The following is an 18,734-nucleotide window of genomic DNA, read 5'->3' on the forward strand; positions in this document are numbered from 1 at the left end:
CTCAGAGGGCTTAAGTCTATAATTGAATGATAGTGACTGGCTTCTTTCCATTTTTCTTTCTTTCCTCTGCAGGGCAGCAGGTGAGCCAGGGTATATGCAGGACTTGGCACACATGCAGATGGCTACTCAGTTGACTGAGCTATATTCTAAACCTGTTAATTGTATCAGCCAGATATAGCTGCCCTCTGACTTGCTTAACTGTTACAGGGGTATCACATTGTTCTCATAATATATTCCCTTACTTGAGCGAGGCTTTAGACACCCTCACAGAGCCCCTCACTGAGGCTCCGGCCCCTACTGCTCTGACAGGCTGAGTAGGACATAGAGGACTCATCGCTCCTTTTGCTCACATACTAGATTAGGGATTAGGATCATGTTATATCCAGATGGATTTCAACTTCCAATCAGCTGACAGAGACAACCTCCCACCCAAGACATGAGCCTCGTACACAAATGATGATAGTTTATATGTCCATAGGAACAAGTAACAAATTTTTAAAGTAATTTGTATCTTTCAGATGTATATAAACCAGAGCCTTTTATTTCAGGTCCTTCCTCAACCATCCTTCTTTATCCCTCATGGCAAAGGAAAAACTGCTGGTGATGGGTAGGTGAGTGAGGGACTCATAATCACTCATCCACTTAACCAACAGTTAACTACCTTGTTACTAAGTTTCAGCAACCAGTTTTGGCCCATGCTAAGGATTACTACAAAAAAGACTTATATGTTTATATCTAAGAAAATACAAATTACTTTTAAAACTTAAATTTTTCTTCAGAGTATCTTTTGATATACACAGTGCCCCAAGATCTGAAAAAATAAAGGACTAAGAGTTAGTTTTAGTGAGATTATTGCAGTGTTTATCGGTCATCAGTATGTTTGTGGTACTTTGCTTTCAGATATGGAATCTAAGAAACCAGATAAGCGAATATCTTCAAAAGCCAAAATAACTTCTTCGAGAAGCGGTATGCCAAGCAAGCCAGCTGTCAGCTTATTAGAAAATATAGTTCCAAGGCAAGATTTAAAGAGCAGTATCACATCCATGCCACTAGTCAAAAGATTTTGTGAAGAGACTCCAGTATCATCAAAACCCCTGTTCTCATTTACTCCTGGAATGTATGAAATAGTCCTCTGTGTTGACAATGCAGAGAGTACTGGAGGGTAAGATTCCATTCTTTTTTATTTCATACTACCAGGTAAGAAGTTTTTTCAGAGAAAAAATTTCTGCTTGTCTGCAGTTCAGCTAGGAAAAAACTGTCAGTTTGATTAGTAGAATAAAATTAATGGAAATTCTTTTTCTATTTGTAATTGCACTTCAGCTGTAGTAACCTAAATTGTTCCTATGGAAATATAAACCATCACCTTCTGTGAAGGATTCTCAACACAACTTGGAATCACTCATTTAAACTTGGTAACAAGATTCTGTATTCCCCAGTGTTGAAGATGCCCCAACCTTCTTATACCCTTTCTCTGGACCTGCTCTCTTATCTCTTCACTCTGGCTGTCCTGCACATACTCTTCTTTCGTCTCATTCTCTTACTACTTTCATTCCTATAATAGTTATCTAAAAACTTAGCCATAAAATTTACCAGATAACTTATCAGGGCTTCTATGTATGCATACACACTGCTTTTGTTCCTCCTATTCATATCCAATTCAAACTCATGATCTTATGCTATTTCCAACACATCCCATTTCAGTGCACTCAGCCATGCTGGCATACATAGTGGCAAGAAATTTTTTCATGAGAGCGTTATTTTCATATATGTCCACCTTCCCGAACTTCTTCCTATTCAAGGTCTCTAATCACTGAGCATATGTTTGTACTCATTCTTCCCCATTCTCACTTCTTCAGACTCATTCCTTTCCTGATACTTCACTCTACTCTTATTCTCCTTCCTTGTTCTGTTACTCCCTGTTTAACAGTGTTTTATTTCTGATCCCCTATACTCATAATTGTCTCATAGAATTTAGCCAAACTTGCTTTCAAAAAACTTCATATCTCTTGTACCCCGAATCTTTTATTTTCTCAAAACTTCTCTGTGCAAAAATTCTCATACTCCCTGAATATGTCAATTGTGTCTTTTTTCCCAGGTACACTAACCCTTGAAATCTGCTACATTTCTTAAATCAACACTCTCCTATTCCACTTCATGTTCTGCCTCACTCATCCCCTCCATTGAGTCTTCACCACTCATACCCACAGACTCATTCGATGACAAATATAATGAATCTTAACTCTTGTTCATTCCTTTACTGACAGTTTGCCATTGCACAGTACTCTGTGCCTTTTTCCTTTCTTCTTTCAAACTCTGTATTCCCTTTTTCATTACTCCCATTGCTTACTCTGATGGGTGCTGTCATAGAAGTAGAGGTCTTTTGACACTACCCTGCTGCATCTTCCAGCCCCCCGATATTTTCCTCGTGTCAACAATTTTCTCATTCATTCTTTCCTCAGCTCTCTTAGCAACACTTCCTCTTCTCTTCTTTATTCTCCTCTCATAACCTTTCATTCTCACTCTCTTTCCTCTCCATTTCCTCTTTCAATGTTGGGTATGAATCAAAGCATAGGTTCCAGAAGAGACAGAAAGTGTATCATGGAAATAGAAGTAAAATTGCTGAAAAAAGAATGAAGAAAGTGAAAATGAAAGGTTATGAAAGTAGAATGAAGAACTAAAGATGCTTCATGGAGGAATGAAAAGAAGAGGATGGGTATGTTTGAAAGCTATGAGGAGAGCTGGATGAAAGATTGCTGACATTAGGAGAAAGTGCCCAACTATCAGTGGTCACATGGACTTTTACAAGCTCCAAACCTGTAAGAACACTAAGATGCCTCTGACTGATAGCTTCCTTTTAGCAGTGGTGGGAGTAATTTACAGATCTATTCCATGGTGAGGAGCCTCCTGACCTGGAAGAAATTTCTGAAGCAACTGCAGACTTACTGGTGGAACAGCAACCTAGGCACCCTTTGCATTCATTTTATCCAGCATTGCCTCAAAGATTTTTTTTTTTTTTTTTTTAGAGATAGCAGCCACCGCCATAGTAAGGTCTTGCAGAAATTCATCCAACAATCTCTACTAGCCGAAATGGAACCAACTCTACAGTTGGTATAGTGAGGTGGATGTTGATCTGGTTTTGACTCCATTTTACCTACAATTGCTGATTTTATCCACTTCTTACATCAGCACAGGAAGCTGTCAAAATATACTATTGAGCAACATACGTATGCCCTCTCATAGGTGATTGAATTTTAGGACTATGAGTTTCTCAGTGAAGTTGAAGAGGCTGTTCCAGCACTTCAGAAATGAGGTTCCTTATGGATTGCTGAAACCCCATTAGGATTCCTTCCTAGTCTAAGAGACTTAAGAAGCCTTCATGTAAGCCACTTCAGGAAGCTTCTTTGCTAGATCTCACATTGAAGATTTTCTTCCTGATACCATTTGCCCTTTCTAGATGGATCACTGAGATTCACACACACACAAGATAGGAAAGGTTACACATACCCTAGAGGTTGGTCATTTGTGTGTTGCCATTGGCACCCAACGTCATAGTGAAGAGCGAAATAACAAGTTGCCAGGACTGTTCCACTGCACCCTTTACCATTTATTCCTTGTCTTCCATTATATATAGTAAAAAATTAAAAGGACCTCTTGCTTTGCCCTATGAGGCTGTCATATATTACATACAGAGGACCAAGATTTCAAGGGTGACAACTCCAAACTATTCATTTCAATCAGGGCAGTGGAGGAACCCATGAAGTTTTAGTCCTTGCTACTTCTGTTACTCTTAAGTACAATTTGGGTTTGCCTTCTAATTTACATTCAAGTAGTCAGTGGTGGCAGTCTACCCTTATTTTTTTTATTCAAGAAATATTTCTCATGAATGGTTGGCTATGTTTATACTGAAACCAGTAGTCATGGTGGGCCATATTTTACCTTGGGAGATTTACTGAAGTACAAATCATCTTTGACTTCCTCATAATCCAACTTCGGAATTGTATTACCCAATCTAAAAGACTTAAATGGTACAAGTTCCCTGCTTTACATGTCATGGAATTTAACCTCACTATAACATTTAGTTATGTTACCAGAGTGTTTGTTCCTAACCCATGCCAGTCCCCAAGTGCTCTCCCATATTCTACAGTTTAATATACCAACACTCTGGGGGTATTGAGCACCTCATTCTCCTGCCTAAATAGCAATTCATGCATATTTAAAATTGATGGGATTTTGACAAAGCTTTTCATACAAACCCTCCACCATATAAGGAGTACCCTCATCTCATCCCTATAAAACTTGCTGTCTGACTACAGTTTACAGTAAACTGAAATCAAGATGATGCATGTGTAGTAACATTACCTCCTCCTGTCTGACAGACAAAAGACTGAACTTGGAACATTAAGAATATATATGAATACACGGTTTGTATTATAAAACAGTATTCTTGAAATTCACATGGAGTCTTCACTGATGTGTCAGAGGCACTTTAATCACTAGACAATTCATGGCATTATAAGCTTCCTTCTGTTAGCATTTTCAGGGAACATGGTTTGTGTTACTAAGAATGTTTTATAGTTCATTGAAAACAATGACTTTCTAGATTATAGTTCATTGAAAACAATGACTTTCTAGATTTCAGGGAATGGCCAAGCTCAACACCAAAGAAATTTTCATCAGTGAATTGAAAAAGCACAGAGTGCAGTATGACATTCGTAAACTTCATATTGGGGATTTTTTGTGGATTGCTCGTGAGCGTTCTAGTTTTCAGAGCAGCTGTAGTGAGGTAAATGATCAAATTTAAAGTTTTGTCTATTATTAGAATTTGAAAATTTTCCAATTGGTAACATACTTTTTACTGCCAAATAGTCTTGGTACTGATAGTATCCTTCATGATCAATTTACAAATCAAATAGTCATGTTACTGGGAATAACTTTTCATGATCAATATACAAATCAAGTAATCTATTATTTCATGCTGTAAAATAAAGGTACAGTTGCCATTAGAGATACAGAGGGAAAAAGGAATGAAACAAGCTCAAAATCAAGTAAAAATAGAGGGGTGGTTAAGAAAAATGACCTATGTTGAAAAAATGAAAAATTGATTTATTAGAAAATATGTGGTTATTATACATTCTGCATGCTGGAAAGGTCATGACTTCAGACCCAGTCATTCAATAGTATGCTCACTCCAAGGTTTAGAGTTGGTGTCCGAATAGCAGCAAGTCCCCTCCTGCTGAAATACCTGCTCACCCAGCCAGAGAGTGATGTGAGGTAATTTGTCCATTCAACCCAGCAAAGCTTGTAGACTTGTCTGGATACACTTTATGTATTTCTGTTTTGCCAGTAGAGGATTTAGAGAACATACTGGAAGGGAAAGCTTACAATCTAAAGCGTCTAATAATGTACTGAAAAAATAAATTTTTATTTAAAAAAACTGCATTTATGATAAGAGATGAATGAGTTTGGTTCAGTTTTTGATTATTTGGTATTTGTAATTTCATGATGGAGATATGAAATAATTTTAATCATTTACTGATAATTGAAACGTAGACTCATAAGCTTTTCTTCCAATTGTGCAAGGTGGTTTGTATTAACATGCTGTAGATACATCACATCTTAAGTAATTTTTTTTTTTATCTTAGCACAGGTCTTGTAAAGTCTTTCAAAATTTGCAGTTTAATTTTGTTAAATATTCTTATGAGTTAATTTTATTTTTTATTTTAAGCCAAAGGAGTTGGTGCTGCCTTACATAGTGGAGCGCAAGAGAATGGATGATCTGGCAAAGAGTATAAGAGATGGAAGATTCAAGGAGCAGAAGTTTCGTCTAAAGCAGTCTGGATTGTCAAACCCTATATACTTAGTGGAAGAATATGGATCACAAAATCTAAGGTCACTTTGAAAATGTTGTTTGTCTTGGAATTTTCAACTCCTTTCAGTTTGTTTCATCATAACCCCATCAGTCTTATATATGCCATACAGTTGTGTCCTGAATATTCATTAAATTCATCAGTTTTCTAACAGACGAAAAATATTTTTTGCATTAACATATTTATTGTCTACAGATACCCATAATTGCTGATTAATTTAGTTTTCTGTGACCTAGCAAAATACTTAAATCTTGTTACTAATCACTTTTCATGTGTAAAGGCGATTTTGTTACAGTCCAACCTCTTAATTCCGGGAACCTTGGGACCTGGCCACTGCTGGACCAGAGAAAATCCATGAATACAGAATACACCCCTAAAAAATGAAGCCCTTATGTATTCCACATACAATTAGCCTAGTTGCTAACTTAGCTTACTACTTCATCATTTTATTACCCATATAATATTTTCGCTTTATCATTTTCTAACTTCCTACTGTATAATTTTCTTAGAGATAGTGTACAATACTTTATTTAACACATTAGCCTGCATTCTTGAGTTAGCCTAACCATAAGTCAACTATTTAACTTTTCTCAGAATCTGCAGAATATTATCAGTGACTTTCATCTAAGTTTACTATCTTCTTAATTATAGCTATTAGTTTCTTCATCATTTATTTTGGTTGTAGAGGGTAATGAAATGACAAAAATAAAGAATGAATTTTGGCAACCACTCAGTACATTCACGTCAAAGAAAGTAAATAAACACACTCATCTGTTGAGGAAAGTGAACACTAACCATTTTGTAACAGGGAAAGGATAGAAATATTTTCTAGCATAAATAAAGATTTATGCTTGCGCTTCTTACCTCTATCATCATCTGATCTCATGGGTGGCATATCAAATGGGTAAACATACAGCTATGTAAAAGAAATTATCAAAACCTAGCAATTATAAGTCTTTCAAGCACTCGAAGAGTAAGAAATTCGTGCGTTGCCAACTGTCTTTGTTTTGGTTAAAAGTTCTGACTTGGTAGAGCCTTCTCAAGTGGAGTATTTACAAAAATATATTTACTGTATTCAGTTAAAGTTAATATTGAAAACATATTTGACCTCACACATTTTCATTTCTAACAATTATTTTCATAAAAACAAAAGATATATGGCATAATTTTTGCTGTTGGGAAGTTGTAAACAGTGTGGTGCCGCCCTCGTGGCTGCTCAACGAACTAATGGTGGCCGATTCAAAATTGAGCTGAACCATGGGAGTTCCCTGACCACAGAATGGTGGTTTCAAGAGGTTGTACTGTATTTGCTTAATATGCTGGCTGTTTTACATGAAGTAGTGTTGTGTCTTGAAAGCATGGTAATTTTGTGTGTAATTTTTGTGCATTATTTATATCTTTTACTTTGCCTCAGCATATTTGTCAAGACCTCACAGGTGAGTCAGGTCTGCCTTGTGTGAGTGCATTACCTGTGCCATTACATTGAGAGACCCTGTGAGGTGAATTGCAGACAAGCGCGACTTCTTGGCTTGCGTCATCTGAAGGATGGATAGCATTACTGTATTGAGAGGTGGTGAACATGAGCCCGACTTCTTGATGCAAGATATTGCAGTCCTGTTGTCTAGGACCAACAAAATGTGTGCCCCTTTTGGAGGCTTCAGTTTTCTGAGACAGAAAGGCAGCCATCAGCTCCAAAAAGTTGATATGACACTTCCTCAGAGCAGGTGGCCACCTCCCTGCTACCTGATGATCCTCCCAATGGCCGCCTCAACCTGTCAAGGAGGCATCCGTGTGTATTATCACTCATGATGCTGATCGCGAGTCTTTCTTTTTCTTGCATGCGATAGCCAGAATTTGTTACATTTTTTAATTGGCATCTGATGATTGGGTCTACCACAGATACGAACTGTAACAGGCCCATCATACGTTCTGACTGACGTCTAGAAACGCTGGGCTGTGCAAGGAACCTTTCTGGGTCCTGCCATTTTTGTGTTTTGAGTATTCGTGGGAAGAGACAACTGGCCATGAAGAGTATCCCAACAAAGTCCCAGCCACTAAAAGCTTCTGCTGGATGTAAGGCGGGATTTGTTCCAATTTATTAGAAAACCTTTTGACTTGAGTCTGTCGACCACCACTCTTAGGTTTCGTAAGCACACTTTTTCTGGTAGGCCCCCAGATCAGCCAGTTGTCTAGGTAGGCTACCAGTTGAATTCCTTTTTTTCTGAGTTCTTAGACAACTACTGCTGCTAATTTCGTAAAAACTCTTCAGGGAATGTTTAGCCCAAAGGGCGAGACTTTGAATCTGTACGTTTCCTTCCCTATCCGGAACCCCAGGAAGGGGGCGGAAAGGAGCGACAATAGGGACGTGCCAGTATGCGTCTTTCAGATCTTTAGAAATGGTCCAGGTCCGCTGTGGAGTGATTGAACGTACTTGGGGAACAGTAGTCATCCAAAACTTGTGGCAAACAATGTGTTTGTTCAATTCTGATAGGTCAAGGGTCACCCTCTGTTCAAAAGAATCCTTCTTGTGGACACTGAAGAGATGTGCTTGATGTCGAAAATACGTATGTTTCTCTATGGCTCCCTTTAAAAGGGCCTTCTGCTTGTAATCTTCCAAAGAGGGGATCGATTTTTGGAAAAACCTCTTTAAGGAGGGGGGGGGGGAATGAGACCATTTCCACCCTAGTCTGTTGAAGATAATACTGTCCCCAAGGGGAGATGAGCCCCCACCATACAATTCCTGTTGGGCTCCACCTCTTCCTTTGCCTTTGATAGGCATTCCAGGAGTAAATAGTCTCACGCAGAGTGCATGGTTGACACAATAACAGTTGACATGTAATGCGCTTTTGCCACATCTGCAGTTTAAGAATAGAAATTGAACCTAGGCAGTCGCTGTAGACGAGAAAAAGCCCTCTCGTCTTGAGTCCTATACTCTATCAGTGTCAACGTGCACTATACTGGCTGAGACCAACTAGAAGAGAACTCTGTGAAATTGCTTAGTCTAACTTATGGGTCCCTCTAGGGACCATGAGAGTAACTCCTTGAGGGCGAACAGCAGCTACGCTATCAATATGAAACTTATTATTTGGATACTTATGTACGTTTAAAGTATAAATCCCCCTCCTCCTCAAGCCTTCCAGCATCTTAGTGGGTTGTCAAGAATAATTCTGACCAGAATGGGAACATTGTACACTCACCTGGTGGAGAAAAGGTGTGTTTTTTTTTTTTTTTTTTTGAATACTGACTGCACCTACAGCACAAAAATGCAAGCTACCTTTTTAATAGAGGTAAGTATACAAATACTGTACAGTAATATATTTTATATCTTGAAAATTTTTTTTATTTTTCTTTGTTATGCAAAATAGAGCCTTTTCTTATGTCCCCACCTCAACCAATCCTGCTTGGTCTATGTTTGCTGGGAAAGATGACTAGTTACTGACAGGACAGTGGATGGTGCCATGCCGCTCACCTTCTTGCCACCAGATAAATACTTTGTCACCAGACTTCAGTGATCATTTCCAGCTCATGCTGGGAATTCTCATATTAAAAACTTTTGGTCTGTATGTCTAAGAAAAATGCAAATTATTTTCTAAATTTTACATTTGCTTTACAAAAATGCAGTCTTTCTATTTTCAGGTTAATGACATTCTAGCGTCATTTAGTGGTGTTAATCCATACTGGTCCTTGTCCCTTTCCTTTGATACTGATAATGGTCTGTTATTTTTACAGTCTCCCTGAATCTACCTGCTTGCAAGCAATTACCAACACACAAGTGGTAGATGGTTTTACTGTGAAAGTTACAAAGGATCAAATTGAGAGTGCAGCTTTTCTAACGATTATGACTCGCTGCTTGCAAAGTAGATACCAGGTAAGTTAATTATCGCTGGAGTTTGGTGATACTATGAACATAGATTTTGAAATTAATTCATATTATTTTTAGGTATACACAGTAGAGCCTTTTATGTGGGAGTATTCAATACAGAGTGCAGTTGACTGTTAGTAGAATAGTCCTTTTTGTAAACATTTAAATAACATTAGAGGGTTTTACTTATCATATAAGAACTTTTACTCTTGCAGGGAAAAAATTTGAAGAGTGTAGGATTAGAGGACTTACAAAACAGAGGAAAGTTAACAAATGGCGAGATTGTTGAGACAGCATTAGTACCTTTTAAAGATTTCAATGTGGCATCAATGAAGAATCACCAGTTATCAGTGAAGGAGATGTTTGTCAAACATTTACTGCAGCTTCATGGATTAAGTGTGGATAAAGCTAAAGCACTTGTAGATAAGGTAGGGAGTATTTTTCTCAAGTATTTTCATATCTAGAATCTTCAGTAGTATGTTTGTAATGTGTTTCTGAGGAGTAATGTACTATGCAATTAACACAGTGGACTGAAGGCAAAAAATTCTTAGCAACAGCATTAGTCAAGGATATCTTGAAGGTGGTCATGGATTTCTGGGTCAAGGGTGGCTAACCTCTCCAGCCGATAGTAGTAGGCTGAATCCAAGAAGGACAAAGGATCCTCTCAGTCAACCTGTCTGCCATCTTCTTCCCAAAATTGGACAGGGGTGAGAAGGAAGCATCCAAGAGGAGGGCGAGGGCAGTCAGCAGGCCCTTCCCTGCCAGCGAAGTACCAGAGGCTGGAGAGGTCGCAGTCTCTGAGAGGTGAAAAGGGGAACAGACATACTCATTCAGTCTCCTCTTCCTTGGTTATGTCGGCATCCCACCTTACTTCCTCCTTACATCAGAGAGACAGATCAGCCTCCAAGATGAGCAGAAGTGGTTCATCCCATGGCAGCAGCAGGACAAAGTGATGGAGCAACTTGAGGAAGCAGAGCGGATGAAGAACTAGCAGTCGTGTCCTGTTGCCTTGCCTTCAGGAGTGTAGCAGTAGCTCCACTAGACATTCCAGCAGCAGGAGACCCCCATCTTGATCTCAGAGGAGATTGGAGTGGGGATAGAGCATTTCCCGAGACAGATAGTACAGGGTCTCACCCCACTCTGCTTCCCGCCCCTCCCCAAAGCAGAGCAGCAACAGACAGGACCAGACTATTCTGCAGCAGGTCTTAATAGAGAAGCACCCTGCAGACAAAGGCAAGGGAAGAGGCTACAACAGTGAAAGTTCCATAATTGTAGCCCCTCGGGCCTCTTCAACGAGGAGTTTGGTGGACTCCTGTGAGAGAGAGAGAGAGAGAGAGAGAGAGAGAGAGAGAGAGCCGAGCAGCAATACAGGGCGGAGGAGTGGAGAGTCATAGTCCTTCAGCAAAGCAACAGACTACCCATCAGGGCAACGGAACTTCCTCAGGCCCAGACACCAGTGCCATTCCCTCCTACAGGGACAACTCCCAAATGGCAAGCCCTGTGGCAGGAGATAAGAGGCCATGCTCTTTGTGGAGAAGGCATGGGGGCGGGCACCCAGTGATATACCTCTCGACTCTGAACCTTTACCTGCAGCAGACATCCTTTACCATGGAGATGCCTCAGTTCGTCCTGGCATCTGTTAGGGTATGTCACTACATGGTGTCAATAGACCTGCAGGATGCATACTTGCACATCCCCATCCACAAGGCCTCTTGGGTAATAGTATACATGTACCAGTTCAGGGCCCCTTGCCTTGGACTGACAATGGCCCCAAAAGTCTTCACTTGAATCTTTCAACTGGTGTCGGCTTGGGACATGCAAAGGGAACCAGACTTTGACAGTACCTGGACATCCTCAGTTGATGAGGCAGAACAGCATAGGAATGAGATCCTGGCACTGCATAAGGACTTGGGGGTGATTGTAAAAACACACACACACACACACACACACACACACACACACACACACACACACACACACACACACACACACACACACACACACCTAGGGATGAGGACCAACAAAGTAATGGGAAGGTTATACCCATCAAATGAGAGGATCTAGAACTTCCCGAGTATCGCTGAACCATTCCTCACAGTGCCCCAACGACCAGCAAAGCTGTGGAAAGTCCTTCTTGGGCACTTGGTCTCCCTAGAGAAGCTAGCCCCCAGGGGTAGAGCATGCATTAGACCCCTCCAATAGCAGTTAAAAGATGTCCTGGAAAAAAACGGACAAACCCTCGTTGCTATGATTAAGTCAACGGAGGATCAAGAGAAGACCTGAGGTAGTGGAGAGACTCCAGGGAGTACCACTCAGCTGTCCACCACTGGAGATGCTTGTATTCTGATATGCATTTCGAAGAGGGTGGGGTGCACTTGTGAATGGCTTGTGTGCTTTAGGGATGTTGAGACTGAAGGAGAGGATAGAGCACATCAACCTCCTGGAGATACAAGCAATCTGGCTGGCATTCCAATACTTTCAGGAGCAACTTGTGGAAAGTTGGTAGTTGTCATGAGCGACAATGCCATAGTGTTAGCCTACATACACAAGCAGGGATGCACCTTTTCCCTAGAGCTGAACAACCTGGCAGTTGAAACGCAGAAGTGGTCAGAGACCTGGGGCACAGACCTGACAGCAGCCAAGTACATTCCAGGCAAGAACATCATCAATGCATACCAGCTCTGCAGAGCGAGCCAGGTAGTAGGCACTGAGGGGTCCCTAAATCTGAGGGTAGCTAACAAGTTGATAGGGCTTGGGCAGGGGCCATTGCTCGACCTGTTTGCCACAACGAGAAATGCCAAGCTCCCCTGTACTGTTCTCTGGTCCCTGACCAAATGGTAGCGCTGCAGGGCGCCTTCCAGCACCCTTGGGACAACATGGACATGTATGCCTTTCCCCCCGTTCAGCCAGATTAGGAATCCGATCAGCAGGCTCTTTGTGCTTCAGGGGCTGAGAATGATGGTGGCACCTTCATGGCCTCATGCGGAGAGGTTAAAAAAGTTAAGTATATCTTAGTTTAACCAGACCACTGAGCTGATTAACAGCTCTCCTAGGGCTGGCCCAAAGGATTAGATTTTACTTTTGAATCTTTATGTGGCTAAGAACCAATTGGTTACCTAGCAACGGGACCTACAGCTTATTGTGGAATCCGAACCACATTATAGCGAGAAATGAATTTCTATCACCAGAAACAAATTCCTCTTGTTCTTCACTGGCCGGTCAGAGATTCGAACTCGCGACCAACAGAGTGGTAGCTGAGAACGGAACCCGCTCACCCAGCGAGGAACTATGCGGAGAGGTACACACACCTCCTCCACCAAAGGGCAGCACTGCAGGGGGCCTACCAGCACCCGTGGGACATGGATTTGTACGTCTTCCCTTTTCAGCCAGATGAGGAATGCGGTCAACAGGTTCTTCATGTCTCAGGGGCTGAGAATGACATTGGCGGCAACTCGTGGCCTCATGCACAGTGGTACACAGGCCTCTTCTACCTTCTAGTAGACATCCCAAGGGAACTACCCCAGGCCCCTGATTTTCTGGTTCAGGAGCACAACAGGTAGGCTCCCTCTGGCTTCATGGCTGGAAACTATCAAGCAGCTCATGCAAAAGAAAGGCTTCTCAGAGCATTCTGCAGAGGCTATCATAGACACCCTTAGGCCCTCACCTGCCAGGGTGTACCAAGGAAAATGGATGGTCTTCATAGGGAAGTTTACCCTCCTGTACATCCCCTCATGGTTCTGATCTCTCCCAATCATGGAGGTGAGCAGTACTGCAAGCAGGCTGATTCACAAAATGGAAGAGCTAACCCAGCTCAGGTTATGAGTGACTCTTAGACCTAACCAATAAGCTTCTTTTTTTTTTTTTTTTTGTTCTAGTTAAGACAGTGGCAGCCACATCATGCCTTGTTCTAAACATTTCTGAAAGCATAGGTTTGTATCTAGGAAAAATAAAAATTACTTTCCAAAACTAAAAAATATTCAAGCTTTTCATTTTCCTGAAATTGTTCATAACAAGTAACCTCTTCATGATGTTACTTATAACCTCATGAGAGTGGCATTAGTCATTACAATCATGTTAAACAAGGAAATGTAGAAAACCTATTAACTATCTGTTAAGAGTTAAGAGTAGTAATGACTGTAGAATATTTGATCTTAGTGTCTGCGATCCTACTTGAAAATACTGATCTTGGATTTAGAGCTTGGAAGTTAAATGTATACATTTCTAGGGAGGAGAAGAACAAACCTGTCATATTTAACCACTAAAAGTGTATCACTCTTAAGTGTATTTGTGCTCAGCCTTACCCTACTAAAAGATCAAATTTAATTTTTCCTTAAGAGCACATAGCCTACAGCCATTAGAAATCCCTTTGGCTACCAATTACCCATCAATACTCTAGTTTTCACAGTATCTTGAAGCCATTTTTATATACTAATCAATATGTAGCCAATTTTATATACTAATAAATATGTAAACTGTTTCAAGTTGGTGGACTAGATATCAGCAGCAAAAGTAGCACTAGCTGTGAAGTTCAAAAATACAGCACGAGTATAAAGTGCTTGCCATAAAATGTTGAATTAAATTTCAGGCTACTTTTACTATTTTTGTGCTTTAAACATTTTTTAGTCAGCAGTGGGCTTATTTGCATGGTTTTCTTATAATTATTGCTGTGTAATAGTGTTGTATTATCTCTTTTCAGTATGAAACCCCTGCTGCCTTGATGTCAGCATATGAAAGTCTTGAAAATCCTGTGGAAAGTGTAAACTTGCTTACCTCAGTAAAATGTGGGAAAGCAGGAAGAAATTTTGGTCCAGCTCTGAGTATGCATGTAGCTAAGTTGTATACTAACCTGATGCTACAGTAGTCAGTAACTTACATATTTTAGTATACTTTAACTGATAAGAAACATAAGATACTTGTGTGTTTGTGTTGTCACTACAAACACTATGGATATTTTATAAATACAGTATCTACAATTAGGACACATAATCTATGTGTTGTCACTACAAACACTATGGATATTTTATAAATACAGTATCTACAATTAGGACACATAATCTAGGGTATTTTTATTTAGAATATCTATAATACATATACAAGTGTGAAGTGAAATGACATTGTATTATGCTAAATTAAAGTTTAATTTTTATTTTGTTTTTGACTGGCCTTGTAATTTTAACTACTTGTCATAACAGCCTATTTTATATAGTAAATAAGAGCCTAAATATAACAAAAGTATTGCAACATAGCATTACATTGCAGAATCCCAGATAAGTATGCTCTACCAATTAAAAACTCCAACCTTTCAACACCATAACCTTCAAGCAAGGTGCTGTTCTGTCCTAGCAGAGGTACAAGATGTATCCAAGGACTCGCAAACAAGGTCCCACAGGTACGAAGCAGTAAAGGTAGTTTGACATCATCAAACACCTGCCCTCAAAACCTGTGATAAGTGAAGAGTTATATTTAACACAAGGAGAAGAACAATGCTCTTGATTTTGCGGACCCTTGTCTGGGATATAAAACAAACCCCCTTGCCAGAATGATTATGTGCCTGCTTGATGGCCTCCTGAAGCCAGAACAATTGGATGTTACTGGATATTTCCTTCTTGTGCCTTACAATTCTAACAAACAGCTGTTAACACTCAAGCCTGAGAAATTGAGTCCTCCACAGGAAGCACCCTAATACTTGCATGGGAAACAAAATAGCATTTCATCTTGAAGGCATGAGATCAAGAAAGACTCATATCACTCATCAGGAACTGACAGGTTCTGATTTTTTGCCACAAATGGAATGGAATAAACAAGAATGAGAGGAATATCCATCCCTCCAAGTAGGAGAAACCATGCAACCTAACTGCTTTCTTTACCGATGCTAAAGCTAGCAAGGAAAGTCTTGAGCATAACTTCTTTGTCCACTGCCTCCCGCAGGACTCGTACATCACCTGGGTGAGACCATGCAAGACAATAGTCATATCTCTTACGCCAGAAAGTCACCCATCTGATAACACCAAGCCTTTCTCTTACAAGTGATGCTGAACTGTCTCCAGCCATAAAGTACAAGCAACCCCACAATGGTAGTACCTAAACAGTTATGGCTGTCTTGTTACTGCGGGCCACAAGGGGGAGTTCTCTCAGTGCCACAACAAGGTCAGGCAGCTCAGGATGTCACACCATTGGTGGCCAAAGGGGCCACCAGGGTCATTATGAGACCAGCTCTCAGATAATCAATCAAACAGATCAGACAGGATAGTGAATAAGCATAAATGTAAAGATTGTCCCAAAGGTGTTATAGGCATCTCCCAATCAGCCTTGAGGTCCAGCACTGGTAAGCAAAACAAGGCAAATTTTCTATTTAGCTGCATGTAAGCAGGTTGCTTACCAGAGTTCCCTAACCCTCAAACAACTTTACTACATGCAGGTGTAAGGACTACACGGGCCCTACAATCTGCCCCTCACACCTGAGCTGATTGGCCAACATATTCCTTCCTTGCTTCCCTTTTCAATGGAATAGGGAGTGTTGGAGGTTCAACAGTACATGATCAGTGTTGCTTCAAGCACCAATGATACGCCTGCTGGGCAAGACTTGCTCCATAGATGATAAGTGAATAAAAGAAGAATTTGTTAAAGATCTGCTGGTGTATACTAATACCTCCCTGAGTCTGCTGACTGAAGTGTCCACTGGACAAACTTTGCAGCTGTCATATCAATCAATACACTGAGATTCTGCTTCTCCCAGTTTATAATTCTGAGATCTAACAAATGGAGAGAAGTTCCTGAGCAATTGCAGCCTCCAGGAAGTCAGGATTGACATGTGTTGAAATACTAGAACAGCTATGAATGAACATGCCCAAACCAAACCAGCATGAACACTGTGGAGCAGTTAATAGTCCAAAGCAAAATGTTTTGAAATGACATTCTCTCATCACAGACAAAGATGAGGTACTTCTAAGTGTCTCAGTGACGATATCTGGAAATAAGTAGTTCTGTAGAGGCCGATGCAAACATGTCATTTTACACCTCTACCATAAAATAAAAAAGAAAAGTTGTCTGTCTCAAAGTAGTAATGGAAAAGTTATGAGAAAAATCAACTCCACCCGTATTGGTGTTAACACACAATCACAAATACCTTTGGTTCATGACAATTGTGTCTATGTATTACCTGGTCATCAAAATATTGTGTTAACATTGGCCAGACTGTCGTCTCACTCCAACTTTAAGCTTTCCACTACTCACTCAGAGAAATTAATTCAACAGTAACATATTTCTATTATGAATGCTACACTCTGTTATACATATTAATATACATTGCATTACTTATTGCCTGGACATGTCAAATGTGGTCCACTGCACTGACAACCATTAATATAATGCAAAAATGTGGCGTGCCCTTTATGACACAAAAAGTCATTGCAACATCAGGTAATCCATCACAAAAACATTAATGGACACTAAAATAACATACTAATATCATCTGCTCTCCATCACATAGCAAAAGAAAATCAGTACATTAGTAAAGCACCATAAATTTGTGTACAACTACCATTACATAGTACAGTACATCAATGGTAGTTGTTAATAAATGCATACTTGCAATTACATGCCAGAAAACAACTTGTTGATACTTAAACAAAACCAGGTTTGAATTATACAAGATCAAGCATCAAGAAAAAATAAAGCAAGCAAATAATATGGGAAATCATGACACCCATATGTGTAAAAGCATCATAATAATACGATACATGTAGTATAAAAACCATTACTGAGTTCTGACAACCATAACGTTAATTCCTTCCTTACCTGCTCCTTTCCATCCACAATTTCAACAAGCCTTAATCAACACACCTATTGCCAGTGCCACCGTCAGGGTTAGCAAGATCATCGTGGACACGGTTATAGTACCATAGTTTTGTTCATGGATGTACAAGATTCTGTACTCCATTTTCTCTACGTTATGCAAGCTGGCATTAAACACTGGCATCTCTAATATGACACTGTCAAAAGACCATCTATTGCTGACAAAGTATTTGGTTCCATGCATAATGGTGCCTGTACTGTAATGATGATACACAGATGATGCAGAATTACAACCAGCCATCAGCAAACCAAGAAGTGTCATTCCCGAAGTACCATGGGGACAGGTCATACTGAAACTGCCATGTTCTTAGAAGATCACAGACCCATTCTTAAGTCTGAGTGAAACTGCACAAACCACTGAAGTTTATATTAGTCCGTTACTATCTAAACCTATGAAATTTGAATTAAGACTGCCTTGCAGTGCGTAGACTCTAGTTACTACATTAATTTACCAAACTCAAGATTGCTTGTACTGAGCAATTTATAACAATAATTCAGTTCCAATAAGAAAGATCACCTTTATCATGCAAAAATAAATACAGTGTTATCGAAGCTCTGCAGCATGGTACAAGAATTTATGAAGATATTCATATTTTTTCCTCATGCCAAATGAATTTCAATATTTTTCAATATTTTTTGAAGATTTTTTCACCACATAGTGTCAAGTTAAGCTTAATTTAATGGTGCTTATATAGGGCATTGTAAACAATGCACAAGACTGGCCCATATCTTGTGCATTTCGAAGCCATATCTTGTGGATTTTGAGCCATTAAATGGGACAGGCTTAGGTATATTGTTTGTGAAGCTGTTCAACATATTTTTCATGACATCATATGCACTCGGTAATTTTAAGGATTTTCAGCCAATATCTAATTTTTGCTGACTCATAATTTGCATTCTGGTATCATTTGTCTCCAAGCGCAAGCTAATGGTTAAATTCATATATTTTCTATGAACAAAATTCCTTGAGATGTGCTTGGGATCATATTCTTAAATTCTTTATTCATTATGGATTACTGTCACAAAGGTCTGCTTGTCTATTTTTCCAATATCAGCCCAGCATATACTGTAATATATAAGAATGATGATAATTTACTTTTAACAGAATTTTCAACCTATTACTTATGCATGAAATGCAAAAACTTTAGCCA

The 18,734-nt window shown here is 39.8% G+C and overlaps 1 protein-coding gene across 5 annotated transcripts in view; it reads left to right on the plus strand.

Annotated features, from left to right (window-relative positions):
- The window catches only part of mus81 (mus81 structure-specific endonuclease subunit), a 49,997-nt gene extending 35,122 nt beyond the window's left edge, over nt 1-14,875 (plus strand). For 4 of the 5 annotated variants that reach the window (XM_067118726.1, XM_067118724.1, XM_067118727.1 and 1 more), the window contains exons 10-15: nt 901-1,162; nt 4,633-4,783; nt 5,726-5,889; nt 9,597-9,735; nt 9,945-10,157; nt 14,426-14,875. In XM_067118726.1, the coding sequence (XP_066974827.1) occupies nt 901-1,162; nt 4,633-4,783; nt 5,726-5,889; nt 9,597-9,735; nt 9,945-10,157; nt 14,426-14,590 (1,094 nt within the window). In that variant the 3' untranslated portion in view covers nt 14,591-14,875. The remainder of the gene's footprint in view (nt 1-900; nt 1,163-4,632; nt 4,784-5,725; nt 5,890-9,596; nt 9,736-9,944; nt 10,158-14,425) is intronic. The other variant, XR_010855671.1, reaches the window with a different exon arrangement.
- Nucleotides 14,876-18,734: the final 3,859 nt, after the last annotated feature.

The sequence above is a fragment of the Macrobrachium rosenbergii genome, chromosome 16, assembly GCF_040412425.1.
Source record: "Macrobrachium rosenbergii isolate ZJJX-2024 chromosome 16, ASM4041242v1, whole genome shotgun sequence".
Taxonomy (NCBI): Eukaryota; Metazoa; Arthropoda; class Malacostraca; order Decapoda; family Palaemonidae; genus Macrobrachium; species Macrobrachium rosenbergii.